Source organism: Papio anubis, chromosome 14, assembly GCF_008728515.1.
Source record: "Papio anubis isolate 15944 chromosome 14, Panubis1.0, whole genome shotgun sequence".
Taxonomy (NCBI): Eukaryota; Metazoa; Chordata; class Mammalia; order Primates; family Cercopithecidae; genus Papio; species Papio anubis.
The window spans coordinates 3,481,257-3,505,975 of NC_044989.1; the positions used below are offsets into that span (position 1 = coordinate 3,481,257).

The 24,719-nt window shown below is 48.2% G+C and overlaps 1 protein-coding gene across 3 annotated transcripts in view; it reads left to right on the plus strand.

Moving 5' to 3' along the window:
• Nucleotides 1-24,719, plus strand: part of COLEC11 (collectin subfamily member 11) — a 49,598-nt gene that overhangs the window by 6,855 nt on the left and 18,024 nt on the right. The window contains exons 2-3 of one of the 3 annotated variants that reach the window (XM_003908229.5): nucleotides 4,676-4,831; nucleotides 13,646-13,717. In XM_003908229.5, the coding sequence (XP_003908278.1) occupies nucleotides 4,676-4,831; nucleotides 13,646-13,717 (228 nt within the window). Of the gene's footprint in view, nucleotides 1-4,675; nucleotides 4,832-4,862; nucleotides 6,290-13,645; nucleotides 13,718-24,719 lie in introns of those variants that run through there. The other 2 variants (XM_009183632.4, XM_009183630.4) reach the window with 2 other exon arrangements.

The following is a 24,719-nucleotide window of genomic DNA, read 5'->3' on the forward strand; positions in this document are numbered from 1 at the left end:
CATGGCCCAGGGAGGCAAGCGCTGGCTGCCCTACAGTCATGAGGGCGAGCTCCATGCCACCAGCTGCGCCCTTCCTCTCCCAGCACCCATCAGTGGCAGGCAGTCTGCCTCAATAAGATTAGATAATCCATAAGCTACAACTACATAAAGTTGAGTAAAAAGACACTGAATGCTATGGATATGCTGTGATATCTTTTAAAACTCAAAAGCGGCTGGGCGCGGTGGCTCACGCCTGTAATCCAAGCACTTTGGGAGGCTGAGGCAGGTGGATCACGAGGTCAGGAGATTGACACCATCCTGGCTAACACAGTGAAACCCCGTCTTTACTAAAAATACACAAAATTAGCTGGGCATGGTGGCGGGCGCCTGTGGTCCCAGGAGGGGACCTGTGCCTCAGGAGGCTGAGGCAGGAGAATGGTGTGAAACCAGGAGGCAGAGCTTGCAGTGAGCCGAGATAGTGCCATGGCACTCCAGCCTGGGCGACAGTGCGAGACTCCATCTCAAAAAAGAAAAAAAGAAAACAAAAAAACCCTCAAAAACAAGCCAGGCTGGATGCGGTGGCTCATGCCTATAATCCTAGCAGCTTGGGAGGCTGAAATGGGCAGAGCACTTCAGCCCAGCAGACCAGCCTGGGCAACATGGCGAGACCCTGTCTCTACAAAAAAGACAAAAATTGGCCAGGCGTGGTGGTACATGCCTGTAGTCTCAGCTACCAGGGAGGCTGAGCTGGGAGGATCCCCTGAGCCCAGGAAATTGAGGCTGCAGTGAGCCAAGATGGCACCACTGCACTCCAGTCCTGTCCCCAAACCAAAAACAAGCAAATAGTGACAGAATATGCTTTAAGAATGCATAATGTGTAGGAATACTGTTTAAACCCCACCAGAGGAGAAGCTCACATTCGGGTTGGCGTCCCCCAGGGGAGGGCGGGTGGATGGGAGCAGGGCTGGGGTTTCGGGGCTGGTGAGGCAGGTGCGCTCACCAGTGTCTGCTGTGTGGTGAGGCCTTGTCATCGTGTAGTTGTATACACACATTAACTCCTAATGAACTAGAAAGTGAGCATCAAAAATGACACCTCGAAGTGTTAATAATTGTTGAAGCTGGGCAATGGGTACGTGGAAGTTCACGGTACTGGTTTTGTGTGTAACTGACATTTCCCATCACAATGTTAATGATGATGAGAGCCTCAGCAGGACAATGCTGGGCCCCGTGATGGCTGCGTCACTGCACGAGGTGGGCTCCCACCCACGGCCCCTTCTCAGCAGAGCCGGGAGCCCCTACTTTCCTCCTGGCCTTCCCACTCCTATGCTTTGTGAAGTCATCTCTACTTCTGATTCCTTGTGGATTCTTGCAGGATTTTTGAATACAAGGGGGTGTGGGCAGTTTCTGAATTAACACCTTTTTCCACCACCCTTCCCACACGCGCAGTGGGCCCCGGAGTGGCGGGAGTGGAGCTGGGATTTGAGTAGGGTCTTCATGGACAGGCTGGCTTGCGGACTACGTAGACCATCATGATATATCCGAAGCTCATGGGTTTACTTTTTGTGACTTTGAGCTTTTCTTTTCTTTTCTTTTTCTTTCTTTCTTTCTTTTTTTTTTTTTTTTTTTGAGACAGGATCGCACTCTGACTGCCCAGGTTGGAGTGTGGTGGTGCGATCACAGCTCACTGCAGCCTCAACCTCCCGGGCTCAGCCTCCCACTTCAGCCTCTCCTGTAGCTGGAACTACAGGGGCATATCACTACACCTGGCTAATTTTTTGTAGAGATGGGGTTTAGCCATGTTGCCCAGGCTAGTCTCAAACTCCTGGACTCAAGCCATCTGCTGGCTTCGGCCTCCCAAAGTGCTGGGATTACAGGCATGAGTCACTGTGACTTTCAGCTTTAAAGTACCTTTGTTCCCCTGAGCCATTCTTGGACACCCGGGATGAGAGGCAGCTTCAGCTTTAAGGTCTGTAGGTTTTCATAGAGGTAGGACAAGTCTGTCATCTTTCGCAAGTGAAGCTCTCCCACTCACTTGCCCAAGCTCTGGCTCTGCCCTGACTCTAACCCTCTCTCCCTTCCCGCCCCGCCCCTTCATTAACCCTTGCCTCAGCGGTAATGGACATTTAACACGGAATGTTTATGGCGGTAACACCAGCTGTCTCCACGTCATCTTTTTGTCTGTTACCATTAGAGGGGATTTTTTTCAGATTTGGGAGAAGGATTTCAAATGACTTCCCTTCAAGCTGCAGGCCTGTCTTGGGCATCTTGACCTCCGCACATTTCTGGGAGGACTCCTCGAGTCTCCCGCGACATTTCTTGGGAGGACTCTCTGCGGACCTCCTCGCGACATTTTCTGGGAGGACTCCTCGTGACCTCCGACACGTTTCTGGGAGGACTCCTCGTGCAGCAGCAGGCCTTCAGGTGGTAGAGGTGGGCTTTCGCCAGCCAGAGTTGGGGTCTCTGTAGACTCCATGGGGCCCTGGCTTTTGGGATCTGTCTGGACCACCCTCCCCTGGCTTTTGTAGCAGGGCTGTCACGGGGCTGTTGATGTGGAAATCCCCCCACCACAGATGGCCTTTCTCTGGCAGCTAAGGTGACCTTCATTTTGGGCCTGAGAGGGCCAGCTGGCCTGGAATTGAGGGAGAGGAAATGCAAGGTGCCCTGACCCCCAAGCCTTGCAAACCGAACCATTGCTCACCCACTGCGTCACACAGGAGTCTATAGGTGTCTCACACTCGGAAAGTCGAACCCGAGCCCCTGACTTGGCCTCACCTCCTCAGTTCTGTTTCTCAGCAGCTGGCTGCACTGTTCACCTGGCTGCTCAGAACAAAGGCTTTCATCTTTGACTTCTCTCTGTCGTTTCCCATATAATTGATCAGCAAAACCTGTCAGCTTTGCTTCCAGACTGCATCCCAGACTGTTGTCATCCCCTCCACCCACAATGGGGTCCAGCTGCTGTCCCTGCCCACTGTGCTGTTGTGGTCACCTTGGCTTGGCCTCCTGTCTTCGGTTGCTGTTCCTCTAAGTCCTGTCTCAAGAGCAGGGTGACCCTTTTATAAAGCCGCTCCCTGATCCAGACCCTCTGTCTCATACAGAGCAACCCCCAAAGCTGCTGGGCGCCGGCTACTGTCTGGCCTTTGCCTCCTCTGTGCCCACCAGGCCAGCCCACCTCTCCCCGCATCGTCTGGCATGCGCTGCCTCAGGGCTGTCTCTGAGCCGCTCTCATCCACCTGTCAGCGAGGCTTCCCTGGCAACCGTCTTGAACAGCAGCATGTGTCCCGGCCACTGTACCCTGCCTCACTCTTCCCCACGGCGCTTACCCCTGCCTTTGTCTGTCTCGGTCTGTCTGTCTGTCTTTTCCAATAGGAATAAAAACATAAATGTTCTTGCTGTACTCCTGGTGCCTAAAACTGCCTGACATTTGGTCGGCATCCACAAATGTTTTTGAACGAATGATTAACCAAACGAAAGGACGCCAGGAAGTATCCAGAAACATGGTCTTTGGGATGGACAGATGCTCCTGTGGCTTCGACGCTCTGTGGGAGCCCCAGGCCCAGCCCGCCGTGGCTCTTTTTCAGCTGTACTCTGGGGCTTCTGTCCGCACTCTGCCCTTCTGGACTGTCTCTCTCTCCCCTCCTGTCCCTTTCCCTCTGTTTCCTGGCCTCTCCTTCAAGTTTAGTAGTTTCCATTGCCCTCTTTGTTTTCCAAGTTTTATTTATTACATATACATATATATGTATTTGGGATGGAGTCTCGCTGTCATGCAGGATGGAGAGTAGTGGCATGATCTCAGCTCACTGCAACCTCCGCCCCCTGGGTTCAAGCAGTTCTCCTGCCTCAGCCTCCCAAGTAGCTGGCATTACAGGTGCCCACCACCACACCCAGCTAATTTTTGTATTTTTAGAAGAGACGGGGTTTCACCATGTTGTCCAGGCTGGTCTTGAACTCCCGACCTTAGGTGATCTGCCCACCTTGGCCTCCCAAAGTGCTGGGATTACAGGTGTGAGCCACCACACCCGGCCTTGTTTTCCAAGTTTTAATGCCCTCCGCGATGAAGAAACAAAGGGGGCAGCACATACCCGCCCCTCCTGGGACACCCCTCTTCCTGTGGGCTCAGCCGCCACCTCCCCAGGACCCTGGGTTCCTGAGGCTGGGGCTCCTCTCTTCTTATTGATCTCACCGAGGAGGGCCCGTGTCCTGTCACCTAAGGAGATGTGGGGCGTGGATTTATTGTCTGTGAATGGAGCCGCTAAGCCTGGAGCTCCTCAGGCACCTGGGCTGTTTCCTTTAGATGTTTCTCGCCTCCCTCCACTGTGCCCAGCTCTGCAGAGGCTCCATGTCTGTCGCTGGCCATGCCGTGTGGAGACCCCCTACTCCACTCTGTGTAGGAACCGTTTGTCCCAGAGACCAGATGGAACTCCTTGGGGTGGGCGAGTTGTAGGCCTTCAACCAAGGCTCACTGACCGGGGCTGGCATGCACTTGGTGCCTGGTGCCTGACCTTGGGGCTGCTGTGGAAGCTTCTCAGTGGAGGCTCATGATTGGTGCTTGAGTGAGTGGGGAGAACCCGGCATGGGAACCCAGACAGCCCTTCCAGGCGCCAGGAGAGCTGCACGCCTTGCCTCCGAGGCCTGCTCACTGTCACTGGCTGCCCGGCTGTTGCAGTTCCCATCACTGTTTATTCCTTCCTCTGTGTAGGAGTCGGTGTCCTGCCTGCGCTCAGGATGAGGGGGGATCTGGCCCTGGCGGGCGTTCTAATCAGCCTGGCCTTCCTGTCACTGCTGCCGTCTGGACATCCTCAGCCGGCTGGTGATGACGCCTGCTCCGTGCAGATCCTCGTCCCTGGCCTCAAAGGTAACCACTCCCTGAACTCTGGGCTGCTGGCCAGTGGCCTCTGGGCCAGCTCAGAGACTCCTATGCAGCTGGGCAGTTCCACAGAAAAGCACAAAGCCCGGGCAAATCTGCTCACCCCATTGGGCCTCAGTTTCCCCATCTGGAAATCAAGGGTTGGGCAACATGAAGTCTAAACTGTCTTTGGCCATGGAATTTCTAATTCCGAAGTTAGCAATTTATTTGCAACTCAGCCCTCTCCAGGGGGGCCTTGCTGGAAGGCACCTGGGTTTTTGTCAGACCCTGCACACACCGCCTCGTGTGATCCTCCCCATGAGATGGTCTCATTTGGACCATTTTATGCATGAGGAAATTTGAGGCTCAGAGAAAATTTGCAATTTGTGTAAGTTCCCCAAGTGTGCTTCTACATTGCTTCCTGAGAGCTCTTAATATTTTATTTTAAAAATTAAAAAATCCCTGGTGGTCTAGTGGTTAGGGGGAAAAAAAGAAACAAACGTTTTTTTTTGTTTGTTTTTTCTTTTTGCTTTATCTGCAATCTGCTCCCAGATAGAGATAGTTGTGCATGTCAGGCATGGGTCAGAAAGTCCCTGAAGCTGCAGTATCTGAGGGCTTCCGAGTGGCATCTTCGCGCCAGAAAATCACCAGCTTCTACAAAGCAGAGGCAACAGGTCCCCAAACCTGGTGGAGCCCGGTGTGAAATGAAAATGTGGGCCCCTTGTTCAAAATTACGGAACTCAAGAAGGGACAGCAGAGTGTGTGCCAGTGTCGGGTGGCAGGGCCGGGGTCGCAGCTGAGGGGAGTCACGTGGGTGCTGAGGAGGTGGAGGGGCACATTGACCTTCTGCGCCCTGAATCAAGTCCGCCTCCTCCTCATCCCCACGCAGGCTGCTTGGGCCTTCAGCGTCTCTTGTGGAGTGGCTGCAGCTCTTTTTATTGAAACATTAGAGAAGAGTGGATTCAAACCCACGATCAAAACAGGCACCCCAAAAGACAAGCCCTGCTCAGCCCATGTTGTACAGAATGAAAAGATCAGCCCTTTTCCGGGGCACAGGGTCCGGACAGCTCAGGGCCACCCTGCCAGGCCATGCGGCTCTGGATGGGGGCTCTTTTCTGGCTGTGTTCACCCTGCTGTTGGAAACCAAGTGGGCCGCTCTGCAACCCAGACAAGCCGAGTGGCCTTTGTGCTTTTAATTCTGATGAATGCGCTTGCTTTAGAAAATGTTTAATTATGTTGGAAGCAACTTAAACTGTTGGACGTGTATGGCTCTCTCAGAAGTTTTGGTGAAAGTGGCTTTGGCCCTGACTTTGTGGTCACGTGTGTGGGTTTGTGAGTGGAACCTTCAGCTTTAAGTTGGAAACCATGGCTGTGGAGAGCTGGACTTTAGGCTGGGGAGGTCATGTCCCTACCCGATGTGGTGGGTGCCCCTGACTCCCTACCATTCTCTTCCCTGTGCCCTGCCAGGTCTGTGGCCCGCACTAGTGGGGGCCGTGGGGTGGGCTCCAGGGTCCTTTCTGGATGCTGCCTTTCCCAGGTGCTGTTGGGAGGGTCCTTCCCAGCCGTCCACATCCTGGGTCCTCTGGATATGCTGTCATTTCCCGCATGGGTAGGGTCCCTTCCCAACCTTCACAGGCTGGGAAGTAGGGCAGATCTGAGTGTGCTGTGGGTCAGCTATGCTGCGTGATGGGTCACCTGTCCTTCCAAGCCTTGGCCTCCTGGTCCGTGAGGTTGGGGAGGCAATGCCAGCTTTGGGTTCTGTGGGGATGCAATGGTGGCACCAGGAGTGGGCACACGGTGACCGGGGACCCAGCCCCTGTTCCTGGCTCTGGGACAGTGACTTACAAAGCTCTAACCCTGTGCAGGCAGTGAGCCCAACCAGGGAGCAGATCAGGTGTCTGTCCAGCACGTGCCCTGTGGGTCTGCAAGTGGGAGGTGAGCACCGGGGTGAGGAACGGTTTAGAAGGATTCAGGATGCCCAGTGTGTCAGAAATTGGGTTACTCAATGGAGAAAATGGTGTATGCCAGCAGACTTCATCCCTGCCAGCCACAGCATGTGCTGTAGCACCCCAGGGCCGCTGGAGGTCAGAGAGGAGAGGCAGCGTGCAGTGCAGTGCAGCTGGAGGTCAGAGGGAGGAACCTGCAGGGCAGCTGGAGGAGTCCAGGAGGAGACAGCGTGCGAGTACGCTGGAGGTCAGAGAGGAGAGGCAGCGTGCAGTACCGCTGGAGATCAGAGAGGAGGGACAGCGTGCAGTGCAGTGCAGCTGGAGGTCAGAGAGGAGAGGCAGCGTGCAGTACAGTACCGCTGGAGGTCCGAGAGGAGAGGCAGCGTGCAGTGCAGTGCAGCTGGAGGTCAGAGAGGAGAGGCAGCGTGCAGTGCAGTGCAGTGCAGCTGGAGGTCAGAGAGGAGAGGCAGCGTGCAGTGCACGGGCGCTGCACCCAGAAACAGACACATACGTAGTCACCATTCATTCATTAGACAAGCATCTGTTGAGAATCTACCAGGCAGGCTCAGGGCTGGGATGAAGAAGCCATGGTCTGTCTCCTCACAGTCCCGCCATTCAGCCCAGGACATGAGGGTAGCCTGAACCTGCTGGCTGCGACACCGCGCCCTCCTGCACCACTTGGGTGGGATGTGACTCACATTTTGGCTGAAAAAGAATCTTCCTGGGCACACACGCCTGGTTGCCACTGACTGCTGGTGGTGCTTGAATGACATTTATTTGTCATTCCAGGCCTAATAATAATATATCATCTTTACATTTAGAGAGAATGACAACTCCTTTTAATGGGAAAAAAGCAGTCTTTTTTTTTTAGTGGTTAAAAAAATGACTGTAGGTGGGAAAACATTTATCTGTATTAACAAATGTGTTGCCCGGAAATATGAAAGGTCATAGTTCTTCTTATAGGTTTTATCAAATTAATTTTTTTTTGCTTTTTTTTTTCTTTTTGTGATGGAGTTTCTCTCTTGTTGCCCAGGCTGGAGTGCAGTGGTACGACCTTGGCTCACTGCAACCTCCACTTCCCGGGTTCAAGCGATTCTCCTGCCTCGGCCTCCCAAGTAGCTGAGATTACAGGCACGCACCACCATGCCTGGCTAATTTTTGTATTTTTAGTAGAGACGGGGTTTCACCGTGTTGTCCAGGCTGGTCTCGAACCCCTGACCCACCCGCTTTGGCCTCCCAAAATGCTGGGATTGCAGGTGTGAGCCACCACGCCTGGCCTATCAAATTAATTTAAAAATCATTTACTGCCATTCTTTAAAACAGCATTGATAAAGCCATTCATGGGGCCTGAATAACATGCACTGTGGGAGGTTTGCTCTTCTGACATCTGACGGTCTGTCTGTGCCGTCTCCCCTTGTGTAGAACAGGCCAAGCAGGCTGAGGTCCTGGCTTCCCCCTCTCTGACTTCCCATGGGCCGTAGCACTTGCTGTGGCCGGCAGGGATGTGAAGTCGCTGGCACATGAGTTTGTTCAGCCTTAGAAGCCGGTGGCACGACAGTCAAGCACTGTCCACGGATCTTCCTCAACTGGCTGTAAATATGTTGAAATACCTTAGGTTCTCCATAAAATAACTGGCGTGTGCCTTCCTAGCTGGGCGGGAAATGACCCCAGATGCAATCTAGGTAAAAGATTTTTATTCGTAGATTTGTGCATGATTTGCAGGGAAGCCAGGCAAACAGTAAATGCCAGCCACGTTTTGTTTCTTTGAGCAAGGAGAGAGCCACATTGTGATGATGGTGGGAAGTGAGCCAGCGGTTGAAATGTTAGCCTCTCCTGGCAGAGAAATAACTTGTCATTAGAACTGTGTAGTCAATCATCTGAAAATGAGAAGGATGCTCGCTGGGTCTACATTACAAAATGCACAGCGCTGAGTGGGGAGGTGTATAGACATCCTGCTCTGGAGTCATCACCTGCAGGGACATACATCTTTGTGACCCCTGGGACCAGTGGACAATGAACACTTCAAACCCTGCCAAACTGGCCAGGTGCAGTGGCTCATGCCTGTGATCCTGGCACTTTGGGAAGCTGAGGTGGGAGGATGACTTGAGCCCAGGAGCTTGAGACTACCCAGGGCAGCATAGTAAGACCGCATCTCTGGGGAAAAAAAAAACCCCAAAAACCAAAAAAAAAAAAAAAAAAAAACCACACAAGAAAACAAACAACCCTGCCACATTGTGAACAGTGCTTGAAAACAGCCTTGGTTCTTAAGATGCGTGGACAGGGCAAGTCTGCAAGGCGGAGGCGACGGGGACCGCAGAGAAACCAGGGCAGCCCCGCCACGGATGGTAGGCCTCTGTACTCTCCGGTCTTCAGTGCTGCTGGTCCCGAACCAGGGATTAAAATACTTTTTCTCGTGACAACCAGCACGGCGTCTTCCAGGGCGTATTTTGTTCAATCCTCATCAGAGCTGAGGAGGGCCAGGCTGGGAGGGCTTACGCTGGGTTTTGCACAGGAAGGAAAGCAGTTTCTGACTCCAGGTTTGGGCTCCCCACACTGCAGGCACAGCCATGAGGCATTTGGGGTACCTGCTGCCCAGCGCTGGCTGAAACGCGCCTGGCCCTGTTCAACTGCAGACACAGGTCCATTAAGCAGAGCCCCTGGGAGATGGCGTTTAAGTGGATTTTGTGATTAGCTGAGATATATGAGGAAAATCCATGTTAAATCCTCTTCTTTCAAAAGTCGTGCTGTTTTTAATGACTTACTGTTCTTTCTTTCCTGCTTTAGTAACCAGAGTTTGTCGGACACAGTGTAATGTGTGGTGTTTTCAGGGTCCTTGCCTGCCTCCAGTCGTTACTATGAACTATTTTTCTTTTCTTTGATTTTGTTTTTTTTGGTTTTTTTGCTTTTTTAGAGACAGGATCTTGCTCTGTCACCCGGGCTGGAGTGCAGTGGTGCAATTAACTGCAGCCTCCAACTCCTGGGCTGAAGAGCTCCTCCCACCTCAGCTTCCTGAGTCGCTGGGACTACAGGTGCACAGCAACACACCCTGCTAATTTTTTTTTTTTGAGACGGAGTTTCACTCTTGTTGCCCAGGCTGGAGTGCAATAGCGTGATCTCGGCTCATCACAACCTCTGCCTCCTGGGTTCAAGTGATTCTCCTGCCTCAGCCTTCAGAGTAGCTGAGATTACAGGCACCCACTACCACATCCGGCTAATTTTTGTATTTTTGGTAGAGACGGGGTTTCACCATGTTGACCAGGCTGGTCTCGAACTCTTGACTTCAGGTGATCCACCCGTCTTGGCCTCCCAAAGTGCTGGGATTACAGGTGTGAGCCACCATGCCCGGCCCTTGCTAATTTTTTTGTAGAGATGGAGTCTTGCTGTGTTGCCCAGGCTGCCTTTAAGTGATCCTCCTGCCTTGGCCTCCCAAAGTGCTGGGATCACAGGCATGAGTCACTGCACCTGGCCAACAAGTTTTCAAAAATCAGATTAGAGACAAGCAGATGGCTGCAGGTGGAGGTTGGTCAGAAGCTATCATGACAAGCTTGTCCTTACTGCTTTGTCTTTAGGAGGAGAGGAGACGAGGGTGAGTAGTCATGCTGGTTAGTGAGTCTCGCTGTGAGGTTTCGATGCCTGAGGAAGGCGTGGTAAAGACACACTGGCGTGCCAGCACATCCCAGCTTGGACATGTCACTTGATTCTCACAGCTGCGTCTTCACCTGTAGAGTGGACACAGTGCCCAACCCATGGTGAAATTATTATGCAAATAAGTGAATGCCACGTACAAACTCCCGGAGCTTTCTTAAGCAGTTTGAGAAGAGCTGGCAGACCTGCTTAGTGTTAATTCTCTACGAGTGCTGTTGGAGCACCCTCCTCTTCCTGGTGCTCTGGGGGACCCAGGGTTGGGTGAGATGGAGCTGCGTCTTCTCGGAGCTTTCAGCCTGTGGGGGAGAGAGCAGACTGCTGTCGTGTAGGTGGTGTGAAATGCTTTATGAAGGAGACATTCTTCTGCCCTCCTCTCGGCCACAATCACTGTTGGCCTGGACCATGGCATGGATGGTCAAGTTATCCCCATATTTTCTGTATGGATGGTCAAGTTATCCCCATGGACCATGGCATGGATGGTCAGGTTATCCCCATGGCCCATGGCATGGATGGTCAGGTTATCCCCATGGACCATGGCATGGATGGTCAGGTTATCCCCATGGCCCATGGCATGGGCCCGGTCAGAGATTATCCCCATGAGCTCCAGGCATGGTGCTGGGGCTGCCCTGCACCACTGGGCATTCATGGCTGGCTCTGCCCAGCCACCTGGCTTCCCGTCAGCCCTTCCAGCCCTTCCCCTCGTCTGTGCACCTGCTGACCCTGTGCTCGGAACACTTCTTACTCTGTGCCTGGCTACCCTGCTCAGCAGCTCAGCCTGAGAGCCGCCCCTCAGAGGGACTTTTCGGATCTTGCCGTCTAAATTATGGCTCCTTTGTTGAGGTGATTGCCTCATTTTATTCTTGCGCCCCGTGTTGCTAATTAGAATTCTTATGTCAATCTGATTCTCATTCACAGGCATGCAGTCTATAAAACTGTTTTCCCCTCCTGGGTAGCTGACAGAATTTTCTCTTTATTCTCAGTGTTCTGCGGTGTTGCTCTGACATATCTGAGTTACTTTTCTCTGATTTTCCCCGTGTAGTTCTCTGCAGGCCCTTTCACAGCATTCTTTCATGGCTTTCCTTAGTACTGGGAAATTGCAGCTACTGAGTCTTCACAGCCACAAAGCCTTTGTTCCTCTCTTTCCAGAAATGCTATAAGATGGCCATTGGCATTTGTAAGTTTTTCCTTCAACTCTCAACTTCATAACTTCAAAACAAACAAATGACACCTGCATTTCTTATTAGTACTGCCCTGTGAACAATGCTTCCTCCTCACCCCTGGCTTCACGAGGCCTCTTCGTCCTTGGCCACCGGGGACTCACCTTTCTGCGGAGTGGCTCCCGCACGTCTCTGCTCGGCTCTTTCTGCCTCAGTGTGCTGTTGTTCACGGACTGGCCTCTCCCATGTTATGAGGACCTCAGTTCACCGATTGCACAGTCAGCGTCCGGCTGCTCCACCTTTCTGTCTCCTCTGTTCTTTCTTCTGCACGATGCTGGTGGCCCTGAAACCTCTGGGGATTCTTAATGCTGAGTTTATCTTGTTAGTGGATATTTCTTGCTAAACTGTCAACACTTTTCTTTTCTTCTTACAAGATAGGAAAGCAGACTTGAGAACTACTTGGAGCCTCAGGGCAGCGTGTGAGTGTCCACCGTGGGTCAGCCCAGGGGCAGCCCAGAGGCTTCTCAGCAGGTGGCCCTGGGGGACTGGGGCTGGGGCACGGGGGTGATGTGGGGATGTGCCAGCCGCTATCGCTGTGCTTTTCTCTTTGTTACTTGGATTTAAATGGAATGTCCCCTCCGTGAGGCCAGATAATCAGCTTTGGGGATTTTGTGGAGGGATCTGTAATCTCAGCTGAGCCTCTCTCCAAGACAAGGTGCAAATGGAGAGTTATAGAGAAGCAAAGTTTACGTGAACGCTGGCACGATTGTGCAGAGAGGGAAGGTGAACTTGTAGCATGTCAGTGCACACACATGCACACCCATGCACACACACACATGCACACCTACACTCACACACGCACACACGCACACGCACCCACACGCACATCTATGCACATGCACACACACACGCACACAGATGCACACACGCAGACATGCACACACACGCACACATGCGCACACAGCTGCACACACGCACACGTGTACACACACATGCACACACACGCGCACACGTGTACACACACACACATGCACACACACACACTCCCTCTCTGCAGCCATTCAGAGGAGGGATAGTGCAACAGGTAAGAAATGCGGCCTTATAAAAATGACTACAGAGGAGTCCCAGCCAGCAGATCAGAGTGGTCCTGTTGAGAGAATCCAGAAGCGCCTCCGGGAGAACCAGGTGAGAAGGCGGACGCTGGACAGGAGCCGGCTGACCAGGCAGGCTGGGCAGAGGGCACAGAGTAGGGAATGACCGGGATCCGAGGTAGAGACCACACTGAGGAGGGGCTCAAGTACTGGGCGTCACTGATAGCTAAATCCAGAGACATAATAGAATTCCGTGTGTTTCAGGACAGTGGTTTTGGTGTGGATTAGAGTGTGGGGAGCAGACTGGAGCAGAGGCGTTGGTGCCCACAGGCCTTCCTGAGGCCCCTGGCCTCACTGCGCACATCTCTGAACTGTGCCTTGTAGGGTGTCTCCACCGTGATTCACCCTCTGTCTCCCGCACCTGCTGAGCCCCGGAAGCGGGTGGACGTGCCCACCTGGTCACAGGCAGCCCCCACGGTGGAGGCCCTGGCTGAGCAGGAGCCTGTGCCTGGGGGACTCATGCTGACAGGGCCGGGGGGTGCTGACATAGCGCCCGAGGTCATCCTTCCCCGAGTACCAAGCAGACGAAGCGCAGGGAGAGGTCGGGGTGTCGCTTCCCGTGGGGGGCACCTGGAGACGCTGCCGCCCTTCTCATTGGTGTTAGGGTGGGGGAGAGCTGGCATTTAGATGGGGCACTGTGTGCCCAGGGATAGACTGGGAGCCCACCAAGAAGGGGAGCTGGTGAAAGAAACATGCCCTTTCTAAGAGAAGGTAGGGCAGGGAGAGAAATAGCCCTAAAAACAGAATCAGGGGCACCCAGCGTAGGGGCTGGGCTGCAGGCAGCAGGGGAGGGCGTGGGGACAAGGGGCCTGGGCACCTGCAGGGACCCAGAGAGAGCCCTTCTAACTGTTCTTCCTCCACAAATCACTCTGGGATGCTGTGCTGGCCAGACAAGCTGCTAAATGGATGTGACTTCTTCCACAGGGGATGCGGGAGAGAAGGGAGACAAAGGCGCCCCAGGACGGCCTGGAAGAGTCGGCCCCACGGGAGAAAAAGGTACCCACAGCCCTGGGCCGGCCCTCGGACCTCTGAGGATGGAGGCACCACTTCTGCTAGAGCCGGGTGGGGAGGTGGGGGTGGTGGTTCCAGAGAGGACAGGACCTGCCTTCTGGGTCCCAGGGAGGCAGACGGCACGGGGCTTGGCTCGGGAGCAAGGAGGGGAGAATGCTCCTTCAGCAGTGCTCCGTGTGCTGACCTGTGCGGCCCCAGGAGAGAAAGTGTGTCCTGGAACTCAGCAGAGGCTCCTGGCCTCTGTAAGCCTCATCTGTAAGATGGGAATAACAGCTTCCAGATCATTTGTGAGCGCTAAGTGGATCAGTGTTGTTATGAAGACACTGTGGCAGGGTACACAGATAGGACCCTCATCACTGTGCATCTGTCTCCTCCTAAAATCGGATGATCTGCCTGCCTTGTGGGACTGTGCCGAGGCTCATGGGAGCCAGATCATACATGTAAAGGAAATGTATCATGTGTTAAGTAGCTGCACAGTACATGGCAGGGGTTAAACACATGGTGGCTATTATCTTTATATACTCCTTGTTACTGCTTTAAAATTTTTTAAAATATTTTTTCTTTTTCTTTTCTTTTTGTTTTTTTTTTGAGACGGAGTCTTGCTCTGTCACCCAGGCTGGAGTGCAGTGGCACAGTCTTGGCTCACTGTAACCTCCACCTCCCAGGTTCAAGCCATTCTCCTGCCTCAACCTGTTGAGTAGCTGTCATGTGCTATCATGCCCAGCTAATTTTTTTTTTTTTTTTTTTGGTATTTTTGGTAGAGACTGGTCTTCACCTTGTTGGCCAGGCTGGTCTCGAACTCCTGGCCTAAAGCAATACATTTTTTTTCCAAGTCATTAAAAATTGTCTCTAGAAATGCTTTCTCAATATGTATACATCATTCTATAAGAACATATACTACAGTTAGCCAACCCCCCAACCAGTCCTTTAACATTGGAGAGTTAAGTTGTTTCCAATTAAAAAAAATTATTATAACAACACAAAGATGATTAAATATATATTTAAGCCCATACACTGTTTTTGAAACGTTTTTGAGGTGTAATGTTTGGACATTCCCATTTTGAGATTACAGTGCAATCGTTTTTGACCATTGCCCCCCCCTGTACCCTCGTCCTGAGCAAGAGCTAGAACATTCTTATTTCATTTAGCGTAATGCCCTCCAGGTTCATCCAGGTCACAAATGGTAGGATTTTCTTATATTTCCAGACTGAATAATATTCTGTTATATATATGCCATGTTTTCTTTATCCACTGATTGGTCAACGGATGCTTAGGTTGTTTTCATATGACGGCCATTGTGAATAATGCTGCAGTCAGCATGAAACTGTAGAGATCTCTTCGAGATCCGATTTCATTCCTCTGCCTGTGAACCCAGTAGTGACATGGCCGGATCATGTGGTAGTTCTGCTTTTGATGTTTTCAAGGAGCCTCTGTACTGTTTTCCATTCCCAGCAGTGATGTCTAAGGGCTCCCTTTTCTCCACATCTTCTCCAATGCTTACTCTCTTTTGACTTTTTGATACCAGCCATCCTCACAGGTGTGAGGTAATGTCTCATTGTGGCTTTAGTTTCTATTTTCCTAATAATTGATGATGTTGAGCACCTTTCCGTATATCTGTTGGACATCTGTATGTCTTCTTTAGAAAAATGTCCGTCTGTAATCCCAGCACTCTGGGAGGCCGAGGCAGGCAGATCACGAGGTCAGGAGATCCAGACCATCCTGGCTAACATGGTGAAACTCCGTCTCTACTAAAAATACAAAAAATTAGCCGGGCATGGTGGTGGGCACCTGTAGTCCCCGCTACTTGGGAGGCTGAGGCAGGAGAATGGCGTGAACCCGGGAGGCGGAGCTTGCAGTGAGCCGAGATCACGCCACTGCACGCCAGCCTGGGCGACAGAGCGAGACTCCATCTCAAAAAAAAAAAAAAAAAGTCTATTCAGATTATTTGCCCATTTTTAAATTGGGTTGTTTTTTGGCTATTGAGTTGTATGAGTTCCTGATATATTTTGGATATTAACCTCTTATCAGATACATGGTTTGCAAATACTGTCTCCCGTTCCATAGGCACCTTTCTGTTTTGTTGATTGCTTTCTTTGCTGTGCAGAAACTTGTTAGTTGGATAGCTTAGTCCCACTTACTTATTTTTGCTTTTGTTGCCCGTGCTTTTGGGGTCATATAAAAAAAAAATCATTGCCAAGACCAAAGTCAAGGAACTTTTCCCTTACATTTTCTTTTAGGAGTTCTGTGATTTCAGGTATTACATTTAAGTCTTCTATTTTGAGCTGATTTTTATGTATGGTCTAAGACAAGGATTCAGTTGTGGTTTTTTTTGCATGTGAATATTCAGTTTTCCCAGTAACATTGTGTATTTTTTGTGCCTTTGTTGAAGGTTAGTTGACTGTATATGCACGCACGGGCTTATTTCTGTGCTTTCTATTCTGCTCTATGGTCTGTGTGTCTGTTTTTATGCCAGTGCTCGTTTGAGCAAGTATACTGCTTTGATTACCATCTATCCGTAATATAATTTAAAACCAGGAAGTGTGATGCCTTCAGCTTTGATTTTCTTGCTGAAGACTGCTTTGGCGATACATGACCTTTTATGGATTCACATGAATTTTAGGATTTTTTTTCCATTTCTGTGAAAAGTGCCTTTGGAATTTTGATGGGAATTGCACTGAATCTGTAGATTGCTTTGGGTAGTGTGGACGTTTTGAAATATTAATTCTTTTGATCCATGAACATGAGATATTTTTTCCATTTATTTGTGTCCTCAATGTTTCATAGTTCTCAGTGTACAGGTACACAACTCTTCCTTGGTTAAATTTATTCCTAAATATGTCATTCTGTTTGGTGCTACAGTCAGGGAGACTGTTTCCTTAAATTTCTTCAGGTAGCTCGTTGTTAGTGTATAGAAATGCTGCTGACGTCCGTGTGTTGATTTTGTATCCTGCAACTTTACTGAATTTGTTTGTTAGTGCTAACCAGTTTTTAGTGGAGTCTTTAGGGTTTTATTTATATAAGATTATGGCATCTGCAAACAGAGCCAGCTTTCTCTCTCCCTTTCCAATTTGGATCCCTCCCTCCCTCCCTCCCTCCCTCTCCCTTTCTCTTCCTTTCTTTCTCTCTCTTTCTCCCTTTCCTTTTCTTTCCTTTCCCCTTTCTTTTTCTCTTTCTTGCTTAATTGTTCTGGCTAGGACTTCCAGCCCTATATTGAATACAAGAGGTGAGAATGGGCATCCTTGTCTTGTTTCTGATTTTAGAGTAAAGCTTTCAGCTTTTCACCAGTGAGTATGATGTTAGCTGTGGACTTCTCATATATGGCCTTTATTGTGTTGAGATGGATTCTTTGTATATGTGCTTTCTTGAGAGCTTTTATCATGAAACAACACTGAGTTTTGTCAAATGTTCTTTCTGCATCTACTGATGATAATATGATGTTTATTCTCTATTCTGTTGATGGGGTATATCACATTTATTGATTTCTGTATGTTGAACCATAGGCATAAATTTTGCTTGATCATGGTGTATAATGCCCCTCCTTTTTTTTTTTCTGAGATGGAGTCTTGCTCTGTTGCCCAGGCTGGAGTGCAATGGCACGATCTTGGTTCACTGCAACTTCTGCCTCCTGAGTTCAAACGATTCTTCTGCCTCAGCCTCCCGAGTAGCGGGGATTACAGGCATGCACCACCATGCCCGGCTAATTTTTGTATTTTTAGTAGAAATGAGGTTTCACCATGTTGGCCAGGCTGGTCTTGAACTCCTGACCTCAGGTGATCCACCTGCCTTGACCTCCCAAAGTGCTGGGATTACAGGCATGAGCCACTGCGCCTGGCCGTGTATAATCCTTTTAATGTGCTGTTAAATTTAGTTTGCTAGTATTGTGTTGAGGATTTTTGCATCTATGTTCATCAGGGATATTGGCCTGTAATTTTTTTTTCTTCTACTGTCCTTTTCTGGCTTTGGTATCAGGGTAATGCTAGCTTTGTAAAGCTAGTTCAGAAGTGTTCTCTCCTCTTCAGAAGTTTTTTGTAAGATTTTAGAAGGATTGGTATTAATTCTTATTTAAATTTTTGGTAAAGTTTGGCATGAGGATGCCAGGTCCTGGACTTTTCTTTGATTGGAGATTTTTGACTATGGAATCAGTCTTATTACCGATCTGTTCAAATTTATTATTTTTTCATTATTCAGTCTCAGTGGGTTGTATGTTTCTAGGAATTTATCCATTTCTTGTAGGTTATTCAAACTTTTGATGTATAATTATTCATATTAGTCTCTTACGACCCTTCATATTTCTGTGGTATGAGTTGTCATTTCTCCATTGCATTTCTGATTTTATTTGAGTTAGCTCTTTTTTCTTAGTCTAGCTAAGGTTTTGTCAATTTTTTTTTTTTTTTTTTTTTTGCCTTTTCAAAAAGCAACTCAGTTTTGTCGCTTTGCTATCGCTCTTCTAGTCTCTATTTGATTATTTCTGCTCGGATCTTTGTTATTTCCTTACTTCTAACTTTGGGCTTCGTTTGTTTGTTTTTTTCTAGTCCCTTATGGTGTAAAGTTAGATTGTTTGTAATCTTTCTTTTCCTTTCATGTAGGTATTTGTTGTTATAAACTTTCCTCTTAGAATATCTTTTTTGCTGTATCCCATAAGTTTTTGTATGTTGTGTTTTCATTTTCATTTGTTTCAAGATTTTTTAAATTTCTTTTTGACTCATTGATTGTTCAGGAATGTCTTGTTTAATTTTCTCGTATTTGTGAATTTTCCAGTTTTCCTTCTCTTGCTGATTCCTAGTTTTATACTGTTGTGGTTAGAAGAGATGCTTGATATGATTTCAGTCTCCTTGAATTTGTTAAGACGTGTTTTGTGGCCTAACGTATGATGTGTCTCGAAGAATGTTCCGTGTGCACCGGAGAGGATGTGTTTTCTGCGCTGTTGGATGGGGCGTTCTCTGTATGTCTGTTAGCTCCATTCGGTCTAAAGTGTAGTTTACGTACAGTGTTTTCTTATCGATTTTCTGTCTGGGTGATCTTTCCATTGTTGAAAGTGAGGTATTGATGTCCCCTACTATTAGTGTATTGCTATCTATTTTCCCTTCAGATCTGTTAATATCTGCTTTACCTATTTAGATGCTCCAGTGTTGAATGTGTATATATTTGTAATGATTATGTTTTCTTGATGAATTCACTCTTTATCATTATATAAAAACCTTTTTTTTACTCTTGGCTACAGTTTTTGACATAGTCTATTTTGTCTGATAGAAAATAAATATAGCTAATCCTATTCTGTTTTGGTTTCAATTTGTGTGGAATATCTTTTTCCATCCCTTCATTTTTCGTCTATGTGTGACCTTAAAGCTGAAGTGTGTCTTTTGTAGGCAGTGTATATAGTTGGGTCTTCTTTTCATTTTTATTTTTTATTAAGCTACTGTATGTGTTTTGATTGGATAATTTAATATATTTACATTTAAAGTAATTATTGATAGCTAAGGATTTGCCATTGCCATTTTGTTAATTGTTTTCTGGTCACTTGGTAGATCCTTTGTTCCTTTCTTCCTGTCTTGCTGTTTTCTTTTGTGGGTTGATACTTTTCTTTAGTAGTATGCTTTGATTCCTTTTTCTCTTTTGTGTATGTACTAGGTTTTTTATTTGTGGTTACCACAAGGCTTATATAAAACATTTTATAGTTATAACAGTCTATGCTAAACTGATAACTTTGATCACACACACAACTCTACACTTTTACACCCACCCCCCATTTTATGTTTTTGATATCACAATTTACATCTTTTTTATTGTACATCTATTAACAAATTATTGGACCAGGTACAGTGGCTCACACCTGTAATCCTGGCACTTTGGGAGGCTGAGGCGGGCGGATCACGAGGTCAGGAGTTCAAGACCACCCTGGCCAGCATGGTGAAACCTCGTCTTTACTAAAAATACAAAAATTAGCCAAGTGTGGTGACTTGCACCTGTAGTCCCAGCTACTCAGGAGGCTGAGGCAGGAGAATCACTGGAACCCGGGAGGTGGGTCTTGCAGTGAACTGAGATTGTACCACTATACTCCAGCCTGGGCGACAGAGTGAGACTCCATCTCAAAAAAAGATAAATAAATAAAATATATTAGCTGGGTGTGGTGGCACGTGCCTGTAGTCACGGTTGAGGCAGGAGGATTGTTTGAGCCCAGGATCTGGAGGCTGCAGTGAGAGAGTGAAACCCTGTCTCTAAAAACAAACAACAACAACAAATTATTGTGGCTATAGTTATTTTTAATATCTTTGTCTTTTAACCTTTACACGAGAGTTATATATGATTTACACATAACCATTACACCATCAGAGTATTCTGAATTTGACTATTGTTATCATTTGAATGTTTGCCACCTCTAAAACTCACATTGAAACTTGACTTTAATATAGTATTGAGAGATCAGACCTTTAGGAGGTGATTGGATCATGAGTTCTCTGACATTATGAATGACTGCTCCATTTATGAGTTAATAGATGAATGGGTTATTACAGGAGTGGGTTAGTTATCATGAGAGTGGGACTATTGTAAAAGCCAGGTGGCCTCTCTCATGAGCCCCCTTACTGTGTGATGCCCTGTGTTACCTCAAGACTCTACGGAGAGTCCTCATCAGATGTGGCCTCTTGACCTTGGATTTCCCAGCCTCTGGAACTGTAAAAATAATTTCTTTTTTCTTTTTTTTTTTTTGAGATGGAGTCTTGCTCTGTGGCCCAGGCTGGAGTGCAGTGGGGCGATCTCGGCTCACTGCAAGCTCCGCCTCCCGGGTTCCCGCCATTCTCCTGCCTCAGCCTCCTGAGTAGCTGGGACTACAGGCTCCGCCACCTCGCCCGGCTAATTTTTTGTATTTTTAGTAGAGACAGGGTTTCACCGTGTCAGCCAGGATGGTCTTGATCTCCTGACCCCATGATCCGCCCGCCTCGGCCTCCCAAAGTGCTGGGATTACAAGCGTGAGCCAGGGCGCCCGGCCAATTTCTTTTCTTTATAAATTACCAGGTCACAGATATTCGGTAATGGCAACAGAAAACAGACTAAGACAAGTATATAGTTTTATCAGTTATCTCTACACTTTTAAATGTTTTCATGTTACTAATGAGCATCCTTTTGTTTCAGCTTGAAGAACTTTCTTTTATCTTTCTTGTAAGGGAAATCTAGTGGTGGGGAACTTCTTTAGCTTTTGTGTATCTGGGAGACTCTTTATGTTTCCTTTATTTTTGAAGGATGGCTTTGCTGAGTACATAATCTCATTGCCAGTTTTTTTCTTTCAGTACTTTGAATATATGATCCCACTTTCTCCTGGTCTGCAAATTTTCTGCTGAGAAGTCTGCTGATAGCCTTATAAGGGTTCTCTTGTATGTGATGAGTTTCTTTTCTCTTTTTGCTTTCAAAATTCTCTTCTTGTCTTTGATTTATGGTAGTTTGATTATAATGTATCTTAGTGAAGTTTTCTGTGGGTTGAACCTATTTGGAGACTTTAAGCTTCATGTACCTTGATGTCTACATCACTCCCAACTTTGGAAAGTTTTTTAGGCATTAATTCTTTAAATAAGCTTTCTATCACCTTCTCTCTATATTCTCCTAATGCAACTTCCATAATGTGAACGTTAGCTTTCTTGATGGTATCCTTTAGATCTCATAGGCTTTCTTAATTTCTTTTAATACCTTTTTTCTTTTTTCCTCTTTGATTGGATATTTTTAAATGACCTGTCATCAAGCTCACATATTCTTTCTTTTCTTTTGTTTGATCAGTTCTGTTGTTGATGCTCTCTACTGCATTTTAAATTTTATTCATCCTGTTCTTCAGCTTTAGAGTTTCTGTTTGGTTCTTTTTAAAAAAAATAATCTCTATCTCTTCATTGAATTCCTCATTTTTAACGTATTGTTTTTCTAATTTTGTTGAGTTGTGTGTCTGTGTTCTCTTGTATCTCACCGAGCTTCCTTAAAGTGATTATTTTTAGTTCTTTGTTAGGCAATTTGTAGATCTCCTTTTCTTTGGGATTGGTTTACTAGAGTATTATTGTGTTCCTTTAGTAGTGTCATGTTTCCTTGGTATTTTATATTCCTTGAAGTCTTGCATTGCTGTTTTTTCATTTGCAAAAGCAGTCACATCCTCTAGTTTTTAATGACTTTTCTTGGGAGAGAAATTTCTTTACTAAACAGCCTGGCTAGGGATTCTGAGGCCCTCTCAGTCCATTTCTATGGAGGCACCTGCTCCACACCTTTTGCTTCTCTTGGAGAGGGGTGAATTTTTTAAGAGTATATGCCTTTTCTTGATCCCACAAAGCCAGTCTAGGTGCTGTGAGCCTCTCATTAGTTTCCCCTAGGGCAGTGCTCTGAAATGCTCAAGTTCTTGTGCCTTCTCCCTATCCCACACAGTCAAGCTATCTGTCTGTGTGAGATGCTTGCACTTGCCATCTGTGGGGGTGCCTTTGGGGAGCTGGTGGAGGGATGGGTGAAGCATGTGAGCATTTGGGTGCCCGTGGACCAGCTGGGATGGTTCACAGGAAAGGCGTCTCAATTGGCTTGCTGGGGGACTTCCTAATAAAATCTGCAGAGCAATTATTAAGGTCCATAGCCTTTCTTCCCAGCTCCCAGTCTCTCCCAACTTCTCCTCCATGTCAGTCACCTTGGTATTGTAGGTGAGACAAGAAAGAAGCAGGCCTTTTCGGGCAGCATCCTGCACGTCTGGGGAAGCTGGAAGCTCACTTACTACACCTTTACTTACTCCAGTGGGAGAAATCATGGGCCAAGGGGGTCTCCCTGGGTGCTGAGCTGTGTTTCCTGGGGAAAGGGTCACATGGGTAAAATGAAACTGTTCTTACCCTCATCAGTGCACCTGTTGGATTTTTTTCTGTAACAAACAGTGTGCTGGAACTTCTGCACTGGACTTCCAGACTCCTACAAAGACACTCTTGTTTGTGGGGACTTGTCAAAATGGAAGCTTCTTTGGGGGGACTATGGTAGAAAGCTATCCTCCTAAGGTCACCAATGCGTGCATGTCTTGTCTTCCTAATTAGATTATACATTCCTCAAGGGTAGGGATTTGTGGATCACACTCTGCCATCTGGTGAGTAAGTGGTTCAAAGTCCCCAACATAGTAGTTATTCCTAAGTATTGGATTGATAGATTGACAGAGGGTCATGAAACATACATTGACTACCCGAGAGATACGGGGTTAAAGTCTGATAGACTCTTTTCGTTTCTACCTTTTAAAGAATCCTAACAAAAGGATCCACAAACGCAATGACTTGCTGATCCAAGGCTGCAAGGATTCTCTATTAAAAGCTCTGAGGAATTCCCTTCTCCCTCCCTCTTTTCTTCCTTCCTTCTCCCACTTAGAAGGGGCAGCAGACTTTTTCAGGCTCCGAGGCCTGTCCCCACTGATGTTCAGGTGTGGGCCAGGCTTCCATGCTCAAGCAGGCCTCAGGTCCCTGCTGAGGGGTGGGCACAGATGGAGGGTGAGCCTGAGGCAGGATGTGCAGGAGAGCAACTGCTGAGACAGCGTTCTTGGCTGTCTTGTGGTGGGTGTGGGGCCATGGACCCAGCCAAGGGTGGGGGTTAGGGAAGGCACTCGGGAGCCTACTGGTAATTCAAGGTTTCTGAAATCTGGAGACGGGGAGGGCTAGGAGTCCATAAATGGATGTGGTGTTTGGCATCCCAGGGAGTCAGCTTAGGGCAGTGGCATTTAGCACTCAAGGGTCTACGCTAGGCCTCAGCTTGGACCCAGGACTTTGAAAGTTTTTTTTTTTTTTTTTTTTTTTTGAGACAGAGTCTCGCTCTAACTCTGTTGCCCAGGCTGGAGTACAGTGGCATAATCTTGGCTCACTACAACCTCCTCCACCTCCCTGGTTCAAGTGATTCTCCTGCCTCAGCCTCCTGAGTAGCGGGATTACAGGGGCCCACCACCACGCCTGGCTAATTTTTGTGTTTTTAGTGGAGATGGGGTTTCACCACGTTGGTCAGGCTGGTCTTGAACTTCTGACCTCAAGAAATCCACCCCCCTTGGCCTCCCAAAATGTTGGAATTATAGGCATGAGCCGCCATACCTGGCAGACTTTACAAAGTTATTTAACAGCTCTGTTATCTGAGTTGTCAAGCAGGGATAGTCATAACATTGTATTTACTATTTCCAACGGTCACAGCCGGTCATGGCAGCTTCTGACGTCTCCAAAAGGAAGCACACCTCATCCTTTGTAGAGATGGGATCACAGGGTAATGGATCTGGAAATCTCACCTTCACACTTATGTTGGACCCTGAGATGCAGAGAATAGGCAACCACCCTGCCCATGGCCACACGGCTTGGACAGAACTGGAGCAGAAGCCCCATCTCTAGATGGACGTGGTTTGCTGGGAGGGAGGAATATTGTTAGGCACAGTGTGGTCCCAGCTTCGGCTGAGCAGGGCAGAGACCACAGATGTGGAGCCAGACAGTTCTGGGCACACTGGGCCTGTCTGTATCGTGGCTCCACCACCTGTCAGTCATGTCAGCTTCTGGAATCAGCGTTGTCTTTCCAAGTCCCCTTTTTCTGTACCTGTAAAATGGGGGGCGGGGGAGGGCGGGGATCCACCTGCCAGGACTCCCAGAAGGGGTAAAAGGAAGTATAGACACACAGTGTCTTGGATGCAGCAGTTGCCCGGTGCCTGGTGGCCTGGTGATTGCTGTTGTTATTTTCCGTTTGCACAGAAGGAGGTCTGGGCCCTGGTGCTTTTGTTCGTGGGAACTCACTAGGGAATAAGCATGACTTCCGGGCCCTGCAATAACCAACTGACATTCTTTCTGATAATCGTGGCTGTTTCTGTCAGTTGTAAGTGCTCTGTTCTGGATAATGTTTATTCTCAAGGACATTAGGTCAAAGAGAGAATGGAATATGTTTACATATGATGTGGTATTTATGGGAATAAACTTAGGACTTTTTATATGCAAGCTGGAACGAGTCTCCTCCCAGAGACCTAGGACACCCTGGGCGCTCT